The sequence below is a fragment of the Marmota marmota genome, unplaced genomic scaffold (genome assembly GCF_001458135.2).
Source record: "Marmota marmota marmota unplaced genomic scaffold, marMar, whole genome shotgun sequence".
NCBI classification, from domain to species: Eukaryota; Metazoa; Chordata; class Mammalia; order Rodentia; family Sciuridae; genus Marmota; species Marmota marmota.
The window spans coordinates 28,804,472-28,826,646 of NW_026000174.1; the positions used below are offsets into that span (position 1 = coordinate 28,804,472).

General features: G+C 31.1%; 1 protein-coding gene across 11 annotated transcripts in view; it reads right to left on the reverse strand.

Annotated features, from left to right (window-relative positions):
• The window catches only part of LOC107158126 (SRY-box transcription factor 6), a 290,105-nt gene that overhangs the window by 222,301 nt on the left and 45,629 nt on the right, over positions 1–22,175 (reverse strand). For all 11 annotated transcript variants that reach the window (XM_048788408.1, XM_048788410.1, XM_048788414.1 and 8 more), the window contains exon 2: positions 13,965–14,054. In XM_048788408.1, coding sequence (XP_048644365.1) covers positions 13,965–14,054 — 90 coding nt within the window. The remainder of the gene's footprint in view (positions 1–13,964; positions 14,055–22,175) is intronic.

The window sequence follows — 22,175 nt, forward strand, 5'->3', positions numbered from 1 at the left end:
GAGAATCTCCTCAGACCCTTTCTTAGAATTGTAGACAAATTCTCCTTTTTAGAATAAAATAAAAGCATTAATTATTTCCTTCAGTATTTCATTGCATCCCATTCATCACTTCTTGTACATTTGTTTTTTCATTAGTTCTGATACCATCTCACATGAACACTTATAGGTATTTAAATTGTGACCCACATACAGAATTCCATATCAGATAAGGATGATCGCCTCCTCTTTTTCCTAGTACCCAAACTGAACAATACATAGAGACATGGGACAAGAAACAAGTATTTCAGTAGAATGCTTTTCAACATCCATCTGGGAGGGCAACCCTAAACCATGATAGCAATAGCCAAGAAATACACTGTCAATAGTGAGGGTTAGAGAACAGCCATCACGCTTCAAGGCAAATGCCTACTGGCACTAAACTATGCCTGGAAAAATAAAAGAGCTCCTTTCAGTAACCAGTTGAAAAGAAATCCAGGACTCTTAATGAATGTGAAAGGCTGTGTTTAAGCAAAACCACAGTGTGGTTATGCCCATTTCATTTTCTTTAGCTTTCTTAATAAACTTCTATTTATGCTCTCTTGATGTTACCAACTTAAACTTCAGGTTCTCAGTAGGTTTTCCCACATTTCAGCATGGAAAAACTTCTAGCCATATAGACATATGTAAAGGACTCTTTGTATACTTCACTGTCTCTTGACATCTTGCAACCTGAGCACAACAACTGCATGTTTGAACAGTATAGGTGGTTTTACTAACTGCAGTGAAAATGTGTTCCTGAGTCCAGATAAAACAAGTTTCTTCATAAACAGCCATATAAGCTGGAAGTGAGTATAAATGAATTTCAAAGTAGTAAAAACCTACCTGTTTATAATATGGTCAAAGGTATATCTCAATGTACTTCCAAACTATAAAATAAATTAAAATCTTCATTTAAAAAGGTACTTTACAAGCAATATTAGAAATGCCCTATATTTGTAAAGATCTGTAGAAGATTTCTTAATAATCTTAATAAATAACTACATGGTTTCAAACAAATCTTAAAATCTTATTGCTCTCAACAGAAAACTGATATTTTTCTCCAATAATCTCTACTTTTGAATCTATTTAAAAAGTATGGTCAAAGCCGGGGGCCACGTGCACATGCATGAATTTGATTCCATCTATACTCCTGCCCTAATTCTTGTGGCTTGGACCCATTCCAGATGCTCTGCCTTACTCTGTGGTTTGTATTTGAGATCCCTTCTCCTGATTCACTGCATTCCCCTGATTGACAAACAGATTTAGATATGAAAACAAACAGTTACCTGCCTTTAATTGGTTTCTAACAGCTGCACTGTTGTAGTACTTCTAAAACACTGTGAAGTTGCCTCCCAGAGAAGCTTCCTGTTCTGTTCATTTCTGGAGGGGGCAAGCAGTGGTTTGGGTTTTTTTTTGTTGTTGTTGTTGTTGTTTTTAAAAAAAAAAAAACATTTGGGAGTCTTTACTGTTCACCAAGATAATCAGTAATTCTGGTGTACACAGTTTTTGTTCTACACATTTTATAAACTGAAATATATGTTTTTATTATTTTTACGCTCACAAATTAAATTTAAAAGAACATATGCTAGATTTTAATTTTCTAATCTGATGTGCCTTTTAGTTGAATGCAGAACAGTCTTCAAAGGGAAAAAGTTACTTTTTTTTTTTTACTGATTGAATATGGAGCATACTACCACTTCATTGATAAATTAAATATAACATATTAATATATTAAATGTTATATTTAATAGTTTGTCTTATAATGTCAGTTGAATTTTTGAAGTATATCAAACTAGTTACAATACAAGCTACTACTTACATACTACAAACAATTACAACCCCCTCTGCATATTAGAATAAAAGACTGGTACAGAGCATTTTAAAATTCCTGTAGAAATCAAATGTATTTTAAGTATCAGCTCTGATTATTTAATCAGACAACTTGCATTTTGCCCTGGCTAATTTTCAAGGCTGATAATATTTTACTCATAAAAATAATTGTGCACCTGTTGTGATGGAAGTCTACTTAAACAAATGTTAATAGGAATGTAACTCTGCTTTAAATCTGAAAACACAGGTCTCTCATTATTATATGAAGAAATGTCTTTTTAAAGCATGGGATAAATCTCATTTTAAATCTGTTCTCCACCATAGAGAAATATTTAAGAACATTATCAAAACACATATAACAAACAGTTGAAAGAGAACTAACACTGAATGATGCCTACTGAGCAAAATGGATGTGGAGTTCCTCCTTCCCATTTATTATCTGTGTTCTTCTGCCTTATCCTATTCCCTGGCAAAACCATTTTAATGATATTGGATCATTTCCGTGAAACGTGTGTGCTTTTCTTACTAGTTTATGATCAAAGGAGAAAATAAAAAGTGGACCTTACAAAAGCTGTACCCCTCTTGCACTTTTCTTATGTTCAGACCCTTTCATCATTAGAGATCCTTTTCAGTACCCAAATTCTCTGAGCTTTAAAACATGCCAGGCACTCATGGCAGAGAGAGACAGACTTAGACCTTTCTCTGTGGTTTCTGTCATTTTGTACAGACTCTCTAAAAGCTACCAACTTGTGTCTATTCAATCCATTTCCAGGTGTAATCAACTCCTAAGTGCTGAAAAGAGGCCTGAGGAAAAATAATTTGTCTCAAGTTAAACTAGCTAAATTTTGAGCTCTGTTGTACTCATCTCTCATTGACTTCCATAAGAAGGTAGTCCTGCATTTGGCCCATCCTCTTTTAAGGTTATATTTAAAAGATAATTTTATTTAAAATTACCTAAACTTTGGAACCCTATCCTTTACAATGTCGGGCCCATACTAATTTTATCTTGGTTAGTGTGATAGAAGTTTACTGCCAGAGTTCAGAAAATGAGTGCATTTTTTAAATGACCTAAATTCTCTGTAGTTTTCTTTTTCAATAGTTTAATGCAGACATTTGGATTGTAGGGGAATCACAAATAAACGGAATAATTGCATCAAATTTCCTCAGTGCATTAAATATGCACTCAGTGGTAATTACCAACAGTAGCAACACATTTTAAAATGTAGAGAATAATGTACAATTTATGCTTATTTCAAGGTTCTTATTCATAAAAATACCATTTGGGTGAAAATATACACATTTTATTAAGTGGTTAGCCTAGCAATTTTTTTTTAATTCAGACAAATGACCTAAATACTAAGAGTGTGGGAGGTCTAGCACCATGGGCCAGTTCTTTATGTGACACAGCTACCCCCTGAGAATTTGGTCAAGAGCTAACTCTAGACTAAGGAAATGCCCAGGGCACACCCTCAGACCTAGGGTGCTAAACACAGTGCATTCCACAGACAAAAATAACATGAGATTAACACTATCCCATGCATTTTTCTTCTAAGAATCAGTTGTATATAAAAATCAGCACAAAGGTATATTTTAAAGCCATATACATGTATTCAAAGGAAAGAAGCTAAATTGAATTAAAGCAAATTAATACTAGTACATTTTTTAAAGTTTTCCTACTATTTTTACTACTATTACTAACAACTTCTGCATTGACTTTAAAATATATGCATATAAAGTAAATCTCACGGCTCACAGTTGTAAAGAAAATTTATACCAACCATGTGTCCAGAAGTGTTACATGTAAATATCCCATTTTAACACAAAGACTTTTTAAGTTTTAGCTTCCATTATAACAAAATGCCAGAGCCAAAATTATATGAAAAACATCTTAAAAGTTTTGGATAAGACAATTTGACCTGTGCGTAAACAAGGAAATTTAATAATACTGAAAGGACTTGGGACTCATAAATAGCTAAACTATCTTTTATAATAAGATGGAAATGATGCTACCTAAGATAGTATTCACCAGGCCTCACTTATCTGAAAAAAATGTTTATTTATCAATAAATTGAATATCATTTTGGTTAAGCAATATTGTAAACATAAACTATACTGTAAACTTGACATGTTTGATAATACCAGTTAGTTGGACTTTTAGTTTGAACTTCTTCTGAATCTTACACATGACTAAAATGCATTCTACTGTCATGTATAACTAATTAGAACAAATAAAAAAATCTTATATATGTGTAATCATTTCCTACAAAATAATTTGTGATATAAGAGGTAACAAATGGTCCTAAGTCCCTGTTGGCAGTAGCATATAATCAACGCTCTTGATCTTATTCCCACTAGAAAACTACAAGTAATTTCTTGTGAATATATAATCTACTGCATGAATTTATATATATATATATATATATATATATATATATATATACACATATATGTATATATACACATAATTTCTCTCTCTCTCTCTCTCTCTCTCTCTATCGTTTCTCTTCCATTCTTGATAGTTCCAGATATTCCAGATATTCTAATCCTCAGTAAGTTATCTAATCTTCAATAACCAGTCATTCAGGTATTTTTTAGAGAAGTTAAGCTAAAAGTTTCTAAATCCCCATCTTTCTCACTATAATAAATATAAGTCAGATTTAAGTTTATGCCTTGGGAGACATTTTCACTTAACATTCAGATTTTCTCATTTTTTCATGGAGATAGGAGAATGCTACAAAAAATGAGGTGAAACTTACCACCCAAAAATGTGAAATGATCACTCCAATTCATAAGAAAAGTTTCCATCAATTTGCCTAAACACATTTCACTCCCAGATTCCCCTTGTTCTTTCTCTGTCATCTCTCATTCCACTATGAGTCATACTCCAATCTATAGGTATGTATGCCTGCAAGTATGGATGGAAGTACAAATGCTAGTTACTTTCAGTTCTGGGTGTATACACTAATACTGACATAAAAGTAGTTTGTATTCAATATACTTACTTTGATAGAGAAAAGTTCCCCATCAGCTTAAATCTAACATATATCATTAAAGCTCCAGTATGTTTTCACTAATTCCACACAGGAGGATTACAGATGTCCTACTAGCTACCACTTCCTGGTAAGCAATCTGAATGGCCTCTAGGAAATTGCTAATAACCTTCATTTTATCTAAAATCTATACTGCAATTAGTAAGTTTTTCTTCTCTATGCTGGTATATTGTTTATTTTCATCATAGCAACAAGGAAGAAAAATGTAAAATCTCTTGTTTTCATATTATATCAAAATGTATTCCTTTTTATTTTGATATATCATCAAATAGACTAATATGTATTTAATGCAATCATAATCATTTCAGAATACTCTGGATCTTTTTACCTCTAACCAAGTTTGCCCCTTTCTCACTCTAGGATATGGTTATTGCTAAAATTCATCTTTTTGAAAAGGAATCAATAGGAATATTTTATAATTGATAATATTTTTACATATAGTAAGTTTTATAATTGAAAATTTAGAAATCAGATATGATTTTAAAGTTTTATGTTTTAAATTATAATAATTAACTACATGAAGAAATTTCAGATTCTTGTTTAATGAACTTAAAATATGATTATGTGGTCAATGTAATAACAATGAAAACTCATTTGAGCCAGTGTTATATTTATAACCAGAACCTGTTATTAAACTTCAGTATTTTCTTTTATGTAAACATTGGTTTCACTAATTAGATTCAACTGATCTTTTCCCCAGCATATCGATTTCTTTTAATCCTAACAGTTAACAATGATTCTAATGTATCATAATACTTTAGACCTTAATCATATAGTAGGAATTTTTGCCAGTAGCTTTTGTTTGAATTTTAATTAAGAAGACCTTGTGTCTTCAACCTCAAGTAGGGGGAGGTTTTAATTGCTTTATGTATATCACACAGATTTCAAAAGAAGTAAAAGATGTTTATAACAGAGTACAAAGGAGAGCTTTGAAATGTCTACATTCATGCAAAGTAGTATAATTAAAAAACTATGGGTGTTCCTGTGTTATAATGCATATATATATTTATTTATAAAACTAGCTGTTGTGTACATTTGTTGTTAGTCAAAGGAGTCCATGATTCTACAATTATTACTCATTGTTGATCATAAGACAATCAAAAGGCTATGTTAAATGGGTAAACATCTTATTTGGGAGGAATATCAAGTTTCTTTCTTAGGAATTTACTATGATTTAGAGCACTAACTTTTCTGGATATTGGGGTCAACACATGGAAAATAAGGAGTTGGATTACATAAGGTACAAAGTGCTTCCAGCTCTAATTTGTTGAGAGTCTATAATTCTGGATATTATTCTGAAGTTCTACAATTACACAGGTAGGTACAGAAAATAGTGATAAACACCCTACTACATTATTTGATACAAGTGGGAAAGTAAGAAAACAACATTTGTGCTCTCAGTCTCTTTCATGAGCTGGTGTCCAGAGCAATACAGCATTGTCTTAAAAATGGCAATTTAAAAAATTTAAAATAAAATAAAATCTAAACATCAGTTACTGTTGAACCCCTTTCACCTCTAAGCTTTCCAGTTTTTTTTCTTAAGTTCCCCCAAATGAAAAAAACTACTGTAAATTTATAAGTGAGAATTCAAGAAAAGCTCATTTATAAATGAGTATGCTAAGGATACAGTCATAGCTCTTGTAAGATCATTCTAGTCCTTCTGTGATTACAAGAGAAGGCAGCAGTTACTGTGAATTACTATTCCTAAACAGAGTATTCTGTAGAAAAAAACAGTGTATGGAATAAGTGATCAAAGTACTTAGTATAAAAACAACTAGTAAAGAGAATTGACATCTAAGATAGTAACCCATGATAGAGAATGTTAATTCTATGGAAATGCTATTAGATCCATTCTGATTCTATGGTGATAACATCATTGCTTAAGTTATTTCAAGAATAACTTACAGTATTTGACGTTCAAAGATACTTCATGCACTGAAAAAAATCATGACTTCTGTGTTATTTGTGCTGTCCTCTGAAGATTTATATTGGTAATCAAAACTAAAAATGAAACCAGGCCCTCAGTAGCACTTAGAAGCAGTGTTGTAATAAATTCACATTCTTAATTCAGTATTTACACCAAGCAAAACCATGATATGCTTGTACTATTTGATGTAATACAGTTTTTAATTTTATTTCTTCTTTAATAACAAACCTAACAAAGTAACAAAGTAATACTTCCAGTCTTTAACAGTGAACTATGATAATATTATTTAGGCTCTTGAACCAAATCCCTCAGACATATTAGTTGAGCTATAATAACTGTGTTTCAGTGGTGGTTTTGGAAAACATTGGGAATAATTTGTAGAATACATTTAAAAGTGTCTGTTTTGCCACTTTCTTCTGTCAGAAAAAGACTGTCATTTCTCTAAACTGTAGGAAAGTATACATTTATGCCCATCTACCTTAATCCTTAAATGTATACACTGATATATTTAATCATTAACGACTAAGGAAAGAATACACTATTTTCCTTATTTGGTTCATATCACATAATATTTTTTTTCTCTTATTGTCTGTGTGTTTGACAAACACAAGCACAGTTTGTGCTAACTCAAACAACCAACATTACTGTTTCCCTGGCATACCGCCCAGGGAGGCGCCTTCACACCTAGGAGGGGATGCCAGTCACAGCCCAAGAGGGGCTTATATGCAAATCAAGGAGACTAAGAATCTCTCAGATAAACCACAGAAGGTTAAAACCATCCACAGTGATAGAGGATAAGCCTCAAAGCTCTAGACGTGGTCTAATACATCACCATTACGTTTAAGAATGTCTCATAACCATAACTCCCCTAGCATCTTAATTTCTTTGGTACAACTCAAACTAATACAGACAGATCAACTGTGGACCCCACCAGTACTTGTATTTTTCTGCCACGATTCTCTACCCATCTCTCATTCAGGCATAGACCAACCCTAAATACCATACAGACAGATGCTATGTTACCTTTATACACTTCTGCTTTGCCATACTGTCTCATTTATATAGAAAGGAGTAAACATGGAATTATTTTAGTTTGTGTGTCTATCTTCCCCTTGATCATGCTGAAAACACTAAGGTTTTGAAGGATTTGAGAACTACTCCTTATTCTACTAATCGGAGGCTTCAGAAATAAAGATCAAACCCTACCCCCACAACTTTCTGAGTGACTCTAGATAAGGTACTTAATTCTCTGTTTCTTTTTGTTCATTTGTTAAATTAATATATTAATATTTTCCTTACTGGGTTTTTTATAGGAATCAAAAAATTATAGGATTTTTTATACTTTGTTTACTTTGTAAACAATAAGAACCTTACAAAATATATTGCCATATTACTTGTTGACAAGAAAAGATTATTTTTTAAATTAGTTTTCTAATTTTATAATAAACTTGAGTATCAACTTGGAACAAACCTTAGAAGGTCATGAAAATAACATTTCACTAAAATAGGTACATCCTCTACCATGTCTCTTTTAAAATTTTCTAGTGCCAGATTTCTATTGATTTTATTTATTAGTTCATCCCTTCATCCAGCTATTCATTCATTCATTCACTACTATATTTTATGTAATTTCTATTACTGCAGTCTGATTTTATCAATGTCCAGGTAGCAATAAGTTCTTCTAAAGTTCTTTTGTTTACTAAGAACAAGTTCCCTGTTCCCTTAACTCCCTAAAATACCCTCTTATATCCAACAAAACTTCAAACCAGATAAAATGTATTAGGCCAAATCACCCTATGTTTTTAATTACTATTCATAGTAAATGTTCAAGATTCTTTTCAACTTTAGTTATTTTAATAAATTCTAAGATGATGATAGATCCCTTAAAAATGTAGTGGCCCTGGACTGGGGAGCACATGCTTAACATGTATGAGGCCCTACGAGTTTGATCACAAGAACTTCCCTGACTGGCACATAATACTTCAGACCAAGGAAAAGGTCTAAACATTTTATGTTATAGTTCATTTAAATTCTTAACAATAAAATTATATGCAATACTTAAAACAATGTTAAACTAATTTGAAGCCCACTTTGAGATTGCTGCTGTTTTATATGTGCCAATTATAGCATTCTAACTATTGCTGCTACTAGAAAGCTGGATACCTATGGGGGAAAAAATGGTAGGGGATAGGGATGGGATTTTTCTCTTATACATAAGAATGGTAATTACCAAACAGGGGTGAGGTAGAAGGGGAAAATAGTAGGTGAAAAGGTATAAAGTTGCAGTTACATGAGATAAAATAGTCTAAAAGTCTAATGTGCAACATGAGGACTACAGTTAATAATATTGCATTGTACACTGGAAATTTGCTGAGAGGTTTTAGGTATTCTTATCACACACATAGAAAAAGATGATGGATATGGTAATTTGCTTGACTGTAGTAATTGTTTCAATATACATATGTATATAAAAAGACCTTGCTGAACACCTCAAATATAGACAATAAAAACATTACAAAAGACTTAGTCACAGACTCATTGAAAATTCCGATTCGGTGTTTCCCAAATTTTAGCAGTAATCCAAATCCTATCATGTAGACATAAGAATTTTATGTAAAAGCACTTTTAAGTAAAATCTATAAAAAGAAGTGATTGATTTAATGTTTCTCAATTATGGATGAATATTAAGTCATTTGCCAGTAAGTGGATGAAACTGAAGAATATTGTGCTAAGTAAGCCAAACTCAGAAAATCAAGGGTCAAATGTTTTCTCTCATATGTGGGAGCTAAAGCAAAGTAAAGGGGGAAAAGGCATGGTGGTAGTTCTAGTTCTATTTTTTTGAGGAATTTCCATATTTCTTTCCAAATTGGTTGTACTAATTTGTGGTCCCATCAACAATGTATAAGTGTACCTTTTGTTCCTACATCCTCTCCAGCACTTATTATTATTGTATTATGATTGCTACATAATGATATTTTAACAAAAAATAATACCTTAAATCAATCATCAACAGAATAATTAATGTGAAATATTAAAAAGAATATAATAAATTAAAAACAATGCTAAAATATCTGCTATCACTTAGTATTATTCTTGAGATTCTATGCAATGTAATAAGGGAAGTAGGAGCACAAACACACATATCAGTTGAAATATATCTAATAAGTTCAATAAAGAGGGAAATTATAAAATAAACCAGTAAAATAAATAAGCAAAATTCTTCAGTAGAATCATTAAATAAAGCAATAAAAAGAAAATGAAATAAAGAATCTCATTCATAAAGGCAAGCAAAAATAGTAAACATTAAAGGGAAACCATTAAAGATAATGTACTGTATTTTAAAAATAAAACATTATTCAGGGACATGTAAGAATGTAATACATTATTTTTAATGGAAACATTTAATATTATGAATAATATTATAAGGTGTCCATTCACCCCTTAAATTTGATAGAAATGTAATTTTTTTTTAAAAAAAATCACTTTGGGACTTTAATTAACAAATTAATAAAATAAATTGAAGATAAATTTTGAAGGAATATGAAAATACCTTAAAAATTAGGAAAGATATTAGGAAAGTTACTATAAAGTTACAATGATTAGTATAACATAGTACTAATAAAAATTTAGATAGATAAATAGAATAGACCCAAACTCTGAAAAATATGTTCAAAATACATGATCAGAGTATAATGAAATATGTTATTTCAACTCAGAGGATATGATAGGAAGAATTTAATAAGTAGAAGAGAGATCCTTGGTTAACTGATCAAGAAAAAAATTAAGTTCTACTTCTAGTTGACATTATACATCCAAATATATTCAAGAGGAATTAAGGGGTTAAATGTTTTAAAAAAGAGTCAACTAATTGAAAGAAAATAGAGCAGAATAGTATCTAATTTCAGGGCAGGAGAAAACTTTCTAAACAAATTCCCAACAGAAAAAATTAAATTAAAATGAATGGAAAGACTGACAACAAAATAATAAAATAAAGCAAATAAAAAATGCAATATGAAGCTTAATAATATTAAAATATATATTAAGAATTCTTACTACATATTCTTGCTATATATATTTTCTAGTTCATACAATAAGAACTAGACAAGACATTTAAAGAAAAAAATGGACAATCAACGTACATAGGCAGTTCATGAAGAAACAGATGTTTAATAACAAATGAATTTATGTAAAGCTCTTCATTCTCACCAATAATAATAAAAAAAAAAACCCTTCATATTAAATCAACAACAATGTGCCTCTGCCCCCATTAAACTAGCAAGAATTTTTTTTTCTATTAAGGGCAAAAGAAAAAACACTTGCAGATACTACCAGTGAGAATACAAAACACTATTTTTCTATAGGATAATGGGCAAAGGTCTTTTTAAAAAGAACATATTCTTTGGCCCAGGAATTTCACTTTTAAGAATATATTTTCCCAGCGGCTCGGGAAGCTGACGCAGGAGGATCATGAGTTCAAAGCCAGCTTCAGCAAAAAGCAAGTCACTAAGCAACTCGGTGAAACCCTGTCTCTAAATAAAATACAAAAAAAAAGGTCTGGGGATGTGGCTCAGTGGTCAAGTGCCCCTGAGTTCAATCCCTGATACCCCAAAAGAAGAAATATATATATATATGAAATGACCACTAATAGGCTGAAAAATCTTCCTAAAAAGTCATCTGTGCTTAAGACATGCTTTATACTGACAATTTTTAAAAACCTCAGTGTTGAATACAAGGCTCAGTTAAATTATGAAAATCTCATTTTCTGCCAATAAAAATATTTTAGAAGATTACTTAATCACAAGGAAATTCATGATATATCATTAAGGTGAAAACAGATTATGAAAGAATAGTATAAGGATGATGCTAATAGGAAAAATTAATATATATAAGTGTGTGTGTGTAAGTTAAAATTGAAAGGATAAATGATAAAATACTTGCAGAATTAAAGAACAATTTTATTTCTTTTGCATGTTTTTCTGTTTCTTACAAATAAATACACATGAATTTTGTAATCAAGGGAAATAAGACTTATTAAAATACATAGTTTGAGTTATATTAAATACTGTTAATCCACAGTAGTACATATTCCCCAAATACATCATTTAGATTACTTTAAATTTTCAGAATAATGATAACAATTTTAGTTGACTAATAATCAACTTGGTCTTACCTAGAAAAAAGTATGCTGAGTTTTAGCAGTGGTTACATGAAACTATATGAGGATGCGTCATTTTTTTCATTTTTAAATTAACATATTATAGTTATCTTTTCTGTATAATGTACATGATGACAAAATATTAAAATGTAAGAAGAGGCAAAATGTAAATAAGTCAAAATAGGAAATTCAGTATTCTTTTATGCCCACAAAACTCAGAATAGCATACAACTGAAAGTTCACGTATCACATAAATTCAGTTTGAAAAGCCTAATTTTTCAAGTATCTCACTTCTGAGATTTATAAATTTTGTGCATCTAAAACATGTACAGTTTTGGGATATTTAATTCATAATTAGATTTAAATATAAAGAAAGATGAAATACAGGAAGAAAAAGATACCTTGAAGTATAAAAACTTAGTGTTAGCTTCTACATTACCAAGAGAAAGCAAGACACCCACCATTCATGCTGGCAAAAGCTTGCCTTTGCATAAACCATTTCTGTTCTAACTGTTATAAAACCAATGGCTTTGGAAAGGGAAGAAAACACAGAATGACGTGCAAAGTAGCACACACCATGTTATTGCAGCTGGATAGAGAATATGTCACTAATGACTTTCTTTCTACCCGTCAGTTATAAGTTGAGTTTCTTTTTTTTTTTTTCCAAAATAGCAAATGGCCTTTATGAGTACAAAACAGAAGCAGTGAAATTCAAAATAATATTCAATTTCTACTTGATTTTGACACTATTAGTTAAAGGAATGAGTTATTAATTATTCATTGGGGAAAAGATGACTTTCTTGTCTTTATGTTTGAGTTGAATATACCATGCCTTAATACTAGGCAATGGTTTTATAGTAAATCTAAAAGAACGTATTTATTAAATACTTATTGAGAAACTATCCATAACCAACAGGAATATTCACCTACAGTTGAATGTTAAATTAATAAAATTAATGTAAAGAAGTTCCCAAATTGTTAGTATGAATCAGAGTGATGACTATCTCTGTGTAAGGAAAGACTGATAGAATTAATGAATGATATATTCCTTTCATGATACACCACACTAGGGATACAGTACTTCATCTTCATAAATAAATCAACAAGAGAGAGTTTAAAAATAATATCAATCACATACATAATAATAATAAAATAATGACACCAATCACATGTATTAAAAATAAAGATGTTTATTCTCATCTGCATCTGAGATCATGAAATGCTAAATCTTATGAAACTGTTTGAGATTAATCAACCTATGACCCTGTGGGCATATTAAAATAAGAACCACCACAACTTACATTCATGAGTACTTTCTTACGTGACAAGTATCATAGTTCTAAGAGCATTATATGTATTTGTCTCTTGATGAGCCTGTGAAATAGGTACATTATTATCTTAATTTTAAAGATAAGGAATACGAAATGTAGAAAAATTTGGTGGTCTACCAAAAAACACTCATTTAGTAAGTCACAGAGCCAGGATGTTAATAGGCCTGTAAACAGGCCCCAGAATTCACTGTATATTCTGTATTCTGTACACTGTATAAGTATATATTCTATAAATGTACAGTGTATTGTATAAATGTTTTTAAAGGTGTTACAGGTAAACTCTTTTATCAGAAGAAATTCAAATTAATAATTGGCTTCATAAATTAGGCCAATATGATTTTAAGAATCATTACTAAGAATATCTTTACCTTAAATAGCTCTTCACTTTTTGATATAACTTTTTTCTTTCTCATATTTTTGTTACACAAATTCATGAGGCAATATATTCTATAAATTCTATGTTCATGGACTTATGCCAAAGGTAGGCATAAATTTCATTCATAAACCTTATAAAGAATAAAATTTCAGGGACACATTATATATTTATCATGTAGTAAAAGTAAGAGTTTAATGTTCTAGTATAGAACAACAAATATATTGTTATATAAAATAACATCTATGCATTGATATATTTGATATCTTTTACATTGTACCTTTAATTTCTCCAAGAAGTTCACTGGTGTTTAGTCTTTCCATTTTTTCCTTCCAATCCTTTGAAAGTAGTTTTTCCATGCAGGAAGAATCTGTTAAAATACAAATTATTAATTATTTGTATACATATAATTAAAAACATATGTATATTACAAATTCAGAAAGGCAGCTTAGGATAAATTCTCTCATTTAAAAGTGTACAAAGCTATTTTTGCTGCTGTTGTTTTACTCTATTATAAAATACCACAACTGAATTTATTTTTTCCAGAAGAAGAGTTACACTACTACCCAGGAGAAAAGAGGATAATGCTCAATAATCTTTTCTTATTATCATAATTCTATTAATATTTAATCAACATTCATAATTTTTAGACTGCACCTTAAAGAGGGCTCTTTTATATGGGTTTAGTTGAGATTATATACCTTTTGATCCAGGTGATATTTTAAGTCCAAGCAAAATTTATGTGCTGTATAAGGAACAATGACAGATTTTAAAGGGGGAAGAGGCCAGTAACTACTTAATCCTGAAAGAAGAAATCCAACTTTTGTAAAATACTCATTTGGAGCAGAAAGAGGAAAAAATAAAGTCAAGATGTTCTCTGTTCACTAGTAATGAAAACTGCTAAAACTTTTATACAAAAAGTGATGCATATTTTTATTTTTAAAAGTATATATTTAAATGTTATTTGCCCCAATGCCTTTCTAAATAACATTCTAGACTACAAGGAATAATTACATTTGTTTTTGCAAAGATTCATAAAGGCTACAGAAATAAAATTTTACAATATCCTAAAAATTACCAAATTTGTCTGAGTTTTTTTCTTTCTATTCAGATGGATTTGCAAATGGGGCTACTTCTTATAACTATTTGCTTGTGCTTTTTAAGCCTTAAATCTTAACAAATAGGTCATGTTTCCAAAAGGGAATGTAGATTTAAATACTGGATCCTTAGTACAAAGCACACTCCCATTAAACTTTAACATTCCAGTGTCAAAATTCTGATAAATTTCTCTTAAAATTATATTTAAAATGGTTACTTCCAATATCAAATGCCTTTTCTCTCCCATATCAGCACCTATCTCTTTAGCATTTTCCCTTTAAATTTTTCTCCAGCTTCTAAATCCTCCTTAATTTTTTCAAAATGACAGTTAGGTCAAGATGGCTCTAAAGGGCTTTAGAAACTAGATAAGCTTTAGAAAAAGGCTTAAGAATGAGAAGACCATTGCATGGTTAGAAAGTATTGGTGAAAAACAATTAACTTTGGTTGTGACATGATCAATCAATCAAGGAATGAATGGAATCCAGATCAGTGTGTGGTAAAATGACCGATGAAGACCGACCATACTAGCAGGCTATCACAGAAGTTGAAGTTTTGTCTAAATAGAACTCAGTTTGATTCTATAAAATTGAGACTCCCTGCTCCTTCCTTTACTTCTTCCCTCCTTCCTTTCTTTTTGCCTTCCTTCTTTCTTTCTTCCATTTTTTCCTATTATTTTCTTAGGTTTTAACAAGTGATCTACCTTTGTGCTTCAAAATTGGATTCTGAGCAACCTGCCAATTGGGCCTACATGCATATGTATATATTCAGGTAGTATTTAATTGCCTAAATTGTCTCCTATTTTTATTTCACTTTTAGAAACGAGGTATCTAGTTTTTCTATACCTAAACCATTTTTATGCTAAAAAACATAAAAAAATAAAATTGAGTTTAAGAGTTAAGAAAAATTCTAATCATACCTTTCTGAGACAATTTTTTCTCAAATTAGGTTTGAATTTCTGAGAAAAACTGATATAACGTTGGATTATGGATAAGAATAATCAACAAAAAGTTTTAAATTTCTTATCCTACCTAGTTTTGTTTCTATTTTTTTACCCTTTCATACATATTATATCATTGCACTAAATTGATTTTACTGATACAAATGCCAAAGTATAAATTGGTTAAAAATTGAGTTGAGAGCATTTATGATAACAGTCAGAATAAAGCCCAATTTACTAGTACTGATCACAAGGACAGAGCAAGTCCATATGCTAGGATTAGATACATACAAGATATAAAACAGGCTAAAATATGTCTCTTCTTTCTATAAATAGATTTGAAATATTTCAGAGCTCCAAGAAAAGAATGCTGAAACTTCATGGGAAAAAAATAGAAGTATATGAACAACAGGAACACATGCTTCAAAAATAAATCAAACCATGTGGATACAACTTTTCATAAAAGCTACTCATGAATAAAATGGCTAATAACTTCAAAGTATATTACACTCTATTAGGAAATTAATCCTTACTGTAATGCTGAGTTAATCTAGCTACATGAGTTTCTACTTGAGTAGAAGAAACCAAGGGGAAAATTAAAGCAGTCTTTGCATGTCTACATTTTCATTTATACTTATGAGAATATTTAATAACAACTACCGATTACCTTTATCTACAGAACAATAAAAGTCACTATATACAACACTATCAACATTTAATCTTAATTCTAGGAGATTTCAGGAAAGCTCAAAACTTTTATTACAAAATCTTTTGAAAAACCCAGCTTTCTCCCCTAATTATCTGACCGCCAGCCGAGCACATACCTTAACTGGTGCTAAGCACTCTCTGTGCTATAAAGTAAAGAAGGAAAGATGAAGGAAAACAGGCCAAAAGCAGCAGGTTGTTACCAAGTACAGTAGAGAAAGAGGACACTTCTGCCCCCAGTGAATGTTTCTGGTTTGAAATGAAGAAACATGTAATAGGTACAAAGTTACAAATGTAAAGTTGTATTTTCAAATTTCCCACTCTATAAAGGAATGTATCAATTTACACTCATACCCAAGAAAAGTCACAAATTAAAAGTAAGGATTCATCCCCCTTCTGCCATATCCCTCAACTATATCAATAGGACACTGGCTTTAAAGATCAGATCAGACTTTGTCCTATTACAAAACCCAAAGAGGTAGAAATAAGTAAAGACCAATTTGCATTATATATATGGAAAGAGTTAGACCAAGAAGAGTGTCTTTAACACAGTAGTAATATATGATTCCAAATGAAAAAAAAAAAAAGGAGTGAACATCCCTCAGATACTCATGGATTATGTTACAAGCATAAATATGTTTTAGTTGACTAACTTGAAAACAATTAACACAGCTATGCTGGTGCCAGAGTCCTCAAATAATGAAAAAAATATACAGTGAATTTTATTATATTAATTTGACTATTCAAAGTTTAGTGACTTTGAAAATTGAGATAAAAAATCACAAACTATAGCATAAAATTCACTATAATATACATGTATTTGAATGTAACTCATGCTTCCATACTAATGAGACATTGTATCAAATGTCAAAATTCATTGCTTGTACTTTGAAAAAATTTGTTTTCATGAACAAATTATCTATTCCATTTTAATAAGTGATAGGGATTAAAACAGGACTTTCAAAAATATAAAACTGGACTATTTCTATATTTTAAGCAAAAAAGTGAATTTTTGGTATTTATAAATTTTTTATTTTTTTTGTAGTTGTAGATGGACAGAATGCCTTTATTTTATTTGTTTTGTTTTTATGTGGTGCTGAGGATAGAACCCAGTGCCTCACACATACTAGGCAAGCACTCTACCACTGAGCTATAGCCCCAGCCCTATAAATTAGTTTAATTGCATAGTTTCTTGAGATTTTTATTTTTCTTTGAAAATTTAAGCTTTTCTTTTATAAGAAACTTTTTGTAAGTTAAAAAGGAAAGATACAATTCAGAACTAATTTCTAAAAAAATATCCAGCATACCAGGAAGCAGTTGTGCACACATGTAACTCCAAGAACTGCAAATGCTGAGTAGGAAGATTGCAAGTTCAAGGTCAGCCTAAGAATGTTAGTGAGACACTTAGCAATTTAGTGAGACCCTGTCTCAAAATTAAAAAAAATAAAAAGGGCTGAGGATGTAGGTTAATGGTGAAGTGCCCCTGTGTCAATCCCTAGTACAAAACAAACAAACCTTTCACATTATGAATTCCAATAAAATATTTCTACTTGTTAAGTACTTAAGTTTCAGGCCAGGTAAGTCAAGAATTCGTTTCATTGCTTTAATAATGTTTTTGCCAGCAAGGATGGTGGAATGTGATGGACATCATTATCCAAAGTACATGTATGAAGACACGAATTGCTGTGAACATACTTTATATACAACCAGAGATATGAAAAATTGTGCTCTATATGTGTAACAAGAATTGTAATGCATTCTGCTGTCATTTATTTTTAAAAAATAAATTTAAAAAACTTTTTAAAAAACTAATTTTTTGCCTGCTAATAATTAATTTAATGGTACAAGATAAATGCAAAGTGAGAGTATGTGAGATATTCATTTTATAATCTGCATGATGATATTTTAGGAATAATTTCAAATTGCTCCTAAACAAAGTGTCATGCAGTATTAGCTCCTATTCTGCACAAGATAAAGTTTTTGCCTATAAGACAAAGAGAGTAAGCAAATCATAATTAAAATTAAAACAAGAGGAGGAAGAGGGAGAAAGAATAGTGGGAAAACTTTTTATTGTACTTTAAAACAATTTACCTGTAAATATTTATTTTCATTTTACCTCCATGTGATATTCACAGTCAGAAATGCAAATATCTTTTAATATTTTAGTCCACAGCAAACTTTTTAGAAAATATCTTTCAACTCTACTTTGTGAACAACCAGAGACATGAAAAAATTTGTGCACCATATGTGTAATATGAATTGAAATGCATTCTGCTGTCATATGTATAATGAATTAGAATAAATAAAAAAGAATAAATCAAAAAAAGAAAATATCTTTCAAATATTTCCATGAAGAAAAACAATGATGGCTCCCCTGTGTGCAAATTACCTTTTACTTTATTAACTCTTAAGAAAAGAGTAAAGGAATTCCTTTTATTTTTCATAGGAATCATAAATTTCAAGTGCAACAAATTTCTTATGTAACCAAGACAATCATAACTTATCAAAAATACTGTGACTTTGGTTTACAACTAAATCTGACAGTATATATTTATATCCTGGCTGATCATCCATCCCACGTTTTTCATTAGGAAACATAGAGATGCACATGCCAGTTACTGTACATTTTTTCACAGTGGTAAATGCTCCACAATACAGTGGGATAAAATTGGAGCTTGGAGAGCTTGAAGAGCACTCTTAAATTTTAATTAAAACCCTCCAAGCTCAAGCTCACTAAAAATAATTAGACACTAAAATGTGCCAGTTTTATTTTGAAGTCACTATAACGTACAAAGCACACTCCCTGACGACTGCTTGTGCATGTTCTCTCTCTCCTCCACCCCTTTTTCTATCCTCTCCTCTTCTCTCTCTTTCTCCCTCTCTCTCTCTCCACAATGAAACAACTGATTTTCCAAATAAGAACAAGGGGATATAAATAGAGGCTGTTTTCAGGCCCGCTCTTCATGCTGGGAGCTTACAGAAAGACAGCAAAGTAGGTTTTTCAAACTGCACCAAATAAACCTAGAATAACTCCCTAACCAAGCATCCAAATCACTAACAAACTCCAGATAAAATTCAGTCTGCAAAGAACACTACAAGTTATATCAGTGATCTTTTTTGATCCAAAAGCCAAACCTTTAACCTCTTAAATGTTTTTGCTATCTTAAAATATCTCATACAATGCTATATTCCATTCTATTTTTAGCTAAGCAGCAAGAGAAAGCATGCCTTTCCCATACAGCAGGGCAAAGATATAAACATCAACACAGATGCTCTGCCAGGAAGAACTGGACTTCTCAAGCACTTGATCATTAAGGAATGCACCAACTGTTTTGGATAATCTCGTGCCAGCTCCCCTTTTGCTCCACACTCCCCTCTGGGAGTGGCCAATCTTGTCCTAGTCCTAATTTTTCATTTTACTCCTCCATAGCACCCCCCCATCTCCAAAAAAGAGAAATGGCATTTATGCCTAGCAATGAAAAAGCAGGCTCACTTCCCCAAACAGACCAAAACTTTAAAACAATTAACCCTCCCCTCTTCTTTCAGATAAATTACTAAGTATAAAATGCAATCTGTTTCCTTTGTTTACTCAATATGAACAATTTGTAAATGACTCAAGGATAAAATTCAGAAAATGTTGTGCTAAATTAGAACCATTATAAACATGCTAATGACTCAATGCTCGAGTAAAACATGCATGATCGGTGTGAAGAAATAGATTTAGTTCCTGTAAAATTCTGTTATGTTGCTTTAAAATGATTTGGTCATTAAACCATATATTTTTCTTTTAGGAAAAATGTTAATTCTACAATCACTTTACTAAACAATGTACTTTGAGAGAGAGAGTGTGTGTGTGTGTGTGAGAGAGAGAGACAGAGAGAGAGAAAGAGACAGACAGACAGACAGAGACAGAGAGACAGAGACAGAGAGTAATAAAGAAGGCAATGAGTGGTATTGGAGATGTCATTAGAACTGTTAGATTCTGTCTGGCATGTTCAGAAGGAAGAAAAAGCCCCACATTTGAAACCTGCCAGAAATGCGCATGCATACATTATCATATTATGCCCAATATTCCCTCTCAATATTCTTTTTTATCTACCAAACTATTTTTACAGGTATTTCTGAAAATGGTACCCAACATACATTTGTGGAAGTCACATTGTGCTATGTGAGCATGTATGAGATATGTCTTTCATCTGCTTTCCAAGGCTGCCTAGCACCTAAAACATTCACAGAAGGATCATTCAAAACCAACTTCCTCTCACATGTCCATAAAAGCACAGCTGCTACCAATGGGTATAACAGAAAAAAGGGAAATGGCCTACTGCTGAAGCTTGAAGAGGCCAACTATTAAGGCAGACACTGTAATTTCAGAGATGAGGAAACAGTCAAATTAAGAAAACCACCAAGGTAAAAAAAAAGTTGGTGACAAAGCCTTGACTGTAGAGTAGTTCTTGCTTTACTGAAATGACTATTTAAATATTATTTAACAACAGTTTTATAGGCTCTACAATGTAGCATCCAATAGTAGAAAGTGAATTATTTTGTATATACTTATTAATTGCTTCAGACATGGAGTAAAGCACTCTCTTTGGAGAGGGGTGCTAAAAATTCAAGGTATTGCAATGAAGTCGGTAGAATTCAAGAGCGATCATTCCTGTATATGTTTAATTTTCTTGGTTTTCCCATTCTTCCATCTTTCTTTTCCTGTAATACTTAAACTTGTCTGAATTAAAAAGCTTTCCTCTTCTGAATATCATCCACTAAGTAAAGATCTTCCTTTAAAATACTGTTGAAATCAAAAGGTAACTCCTTCTAAGATAGGTTCTATTTTTATTTATAAAAGTACTGGTGCAGCCCTAGGCCTTATTTTTTCACTGTAGCTTGTACAGTGAAATGTGATCTTCAAATGTGCCAAAATTGTAATGGAATAAAAAAGTCTCATTAGAAACCATGATTATCCATATTGCTAAAATATTACTTTTCATGACATCTGCTTTATATTCTATTTTATGCTTTTGCTCTTTGAGTTCTACAAGTGTTTATTTTATTTTTTAGTTTTTTGAGTACAATTTTAACTGCTTTTAAGAAACTGTATTAGACAATGAAAATAATAATTTAATAACTTTTATGTTTTTAGTGTGTTCTATATTCTTTTGTGTTTTGTTTTTGATTTTGTTTTTGTTGTCATTGGGAATTATTTCTATATGCCATTATGTTTTGATGGAATTGTCAATCTGAGCTCTCTGTTGCTTGCCTTTAGGTCCTCCTCTCAGCCACAAATAGAGGAATTTGACCCAGAATTTTCTGCTGGAACTAGCTGGAACAGCTCTCTCATGATCAGGTTAGAGACTATAATCATGTAGATCTGGAATTGTCATGGCCAATCCCACTGGTACATAGGTAGATTCTGTCTGCACTAAGAGTGAATGAAGCCAAAAATACAAAGAAAAGTAGAGAAAGGAGAGAAAAGAGTAGAAAAAAAAAATCTTTGCATCATGTTAGCATACTTATATCCAAAAATGACTACAGCTAAATGCTATTTCTGTTTTTCTTTGGCGATGTAACCCAATATATTTCTATTAGTTTGAGTTAGGTTTCTGCAAGTTGTAAGTTAAAAAAAAATCTAAACAATATAAAAACCATAACAAAAAATGGTACACATGTGAAAATGCATTATGTTCTAAATTTTAACCATCTGGAAACTACTAAAGCATTAATTCATCCTACTACATTAAAATACATCATATA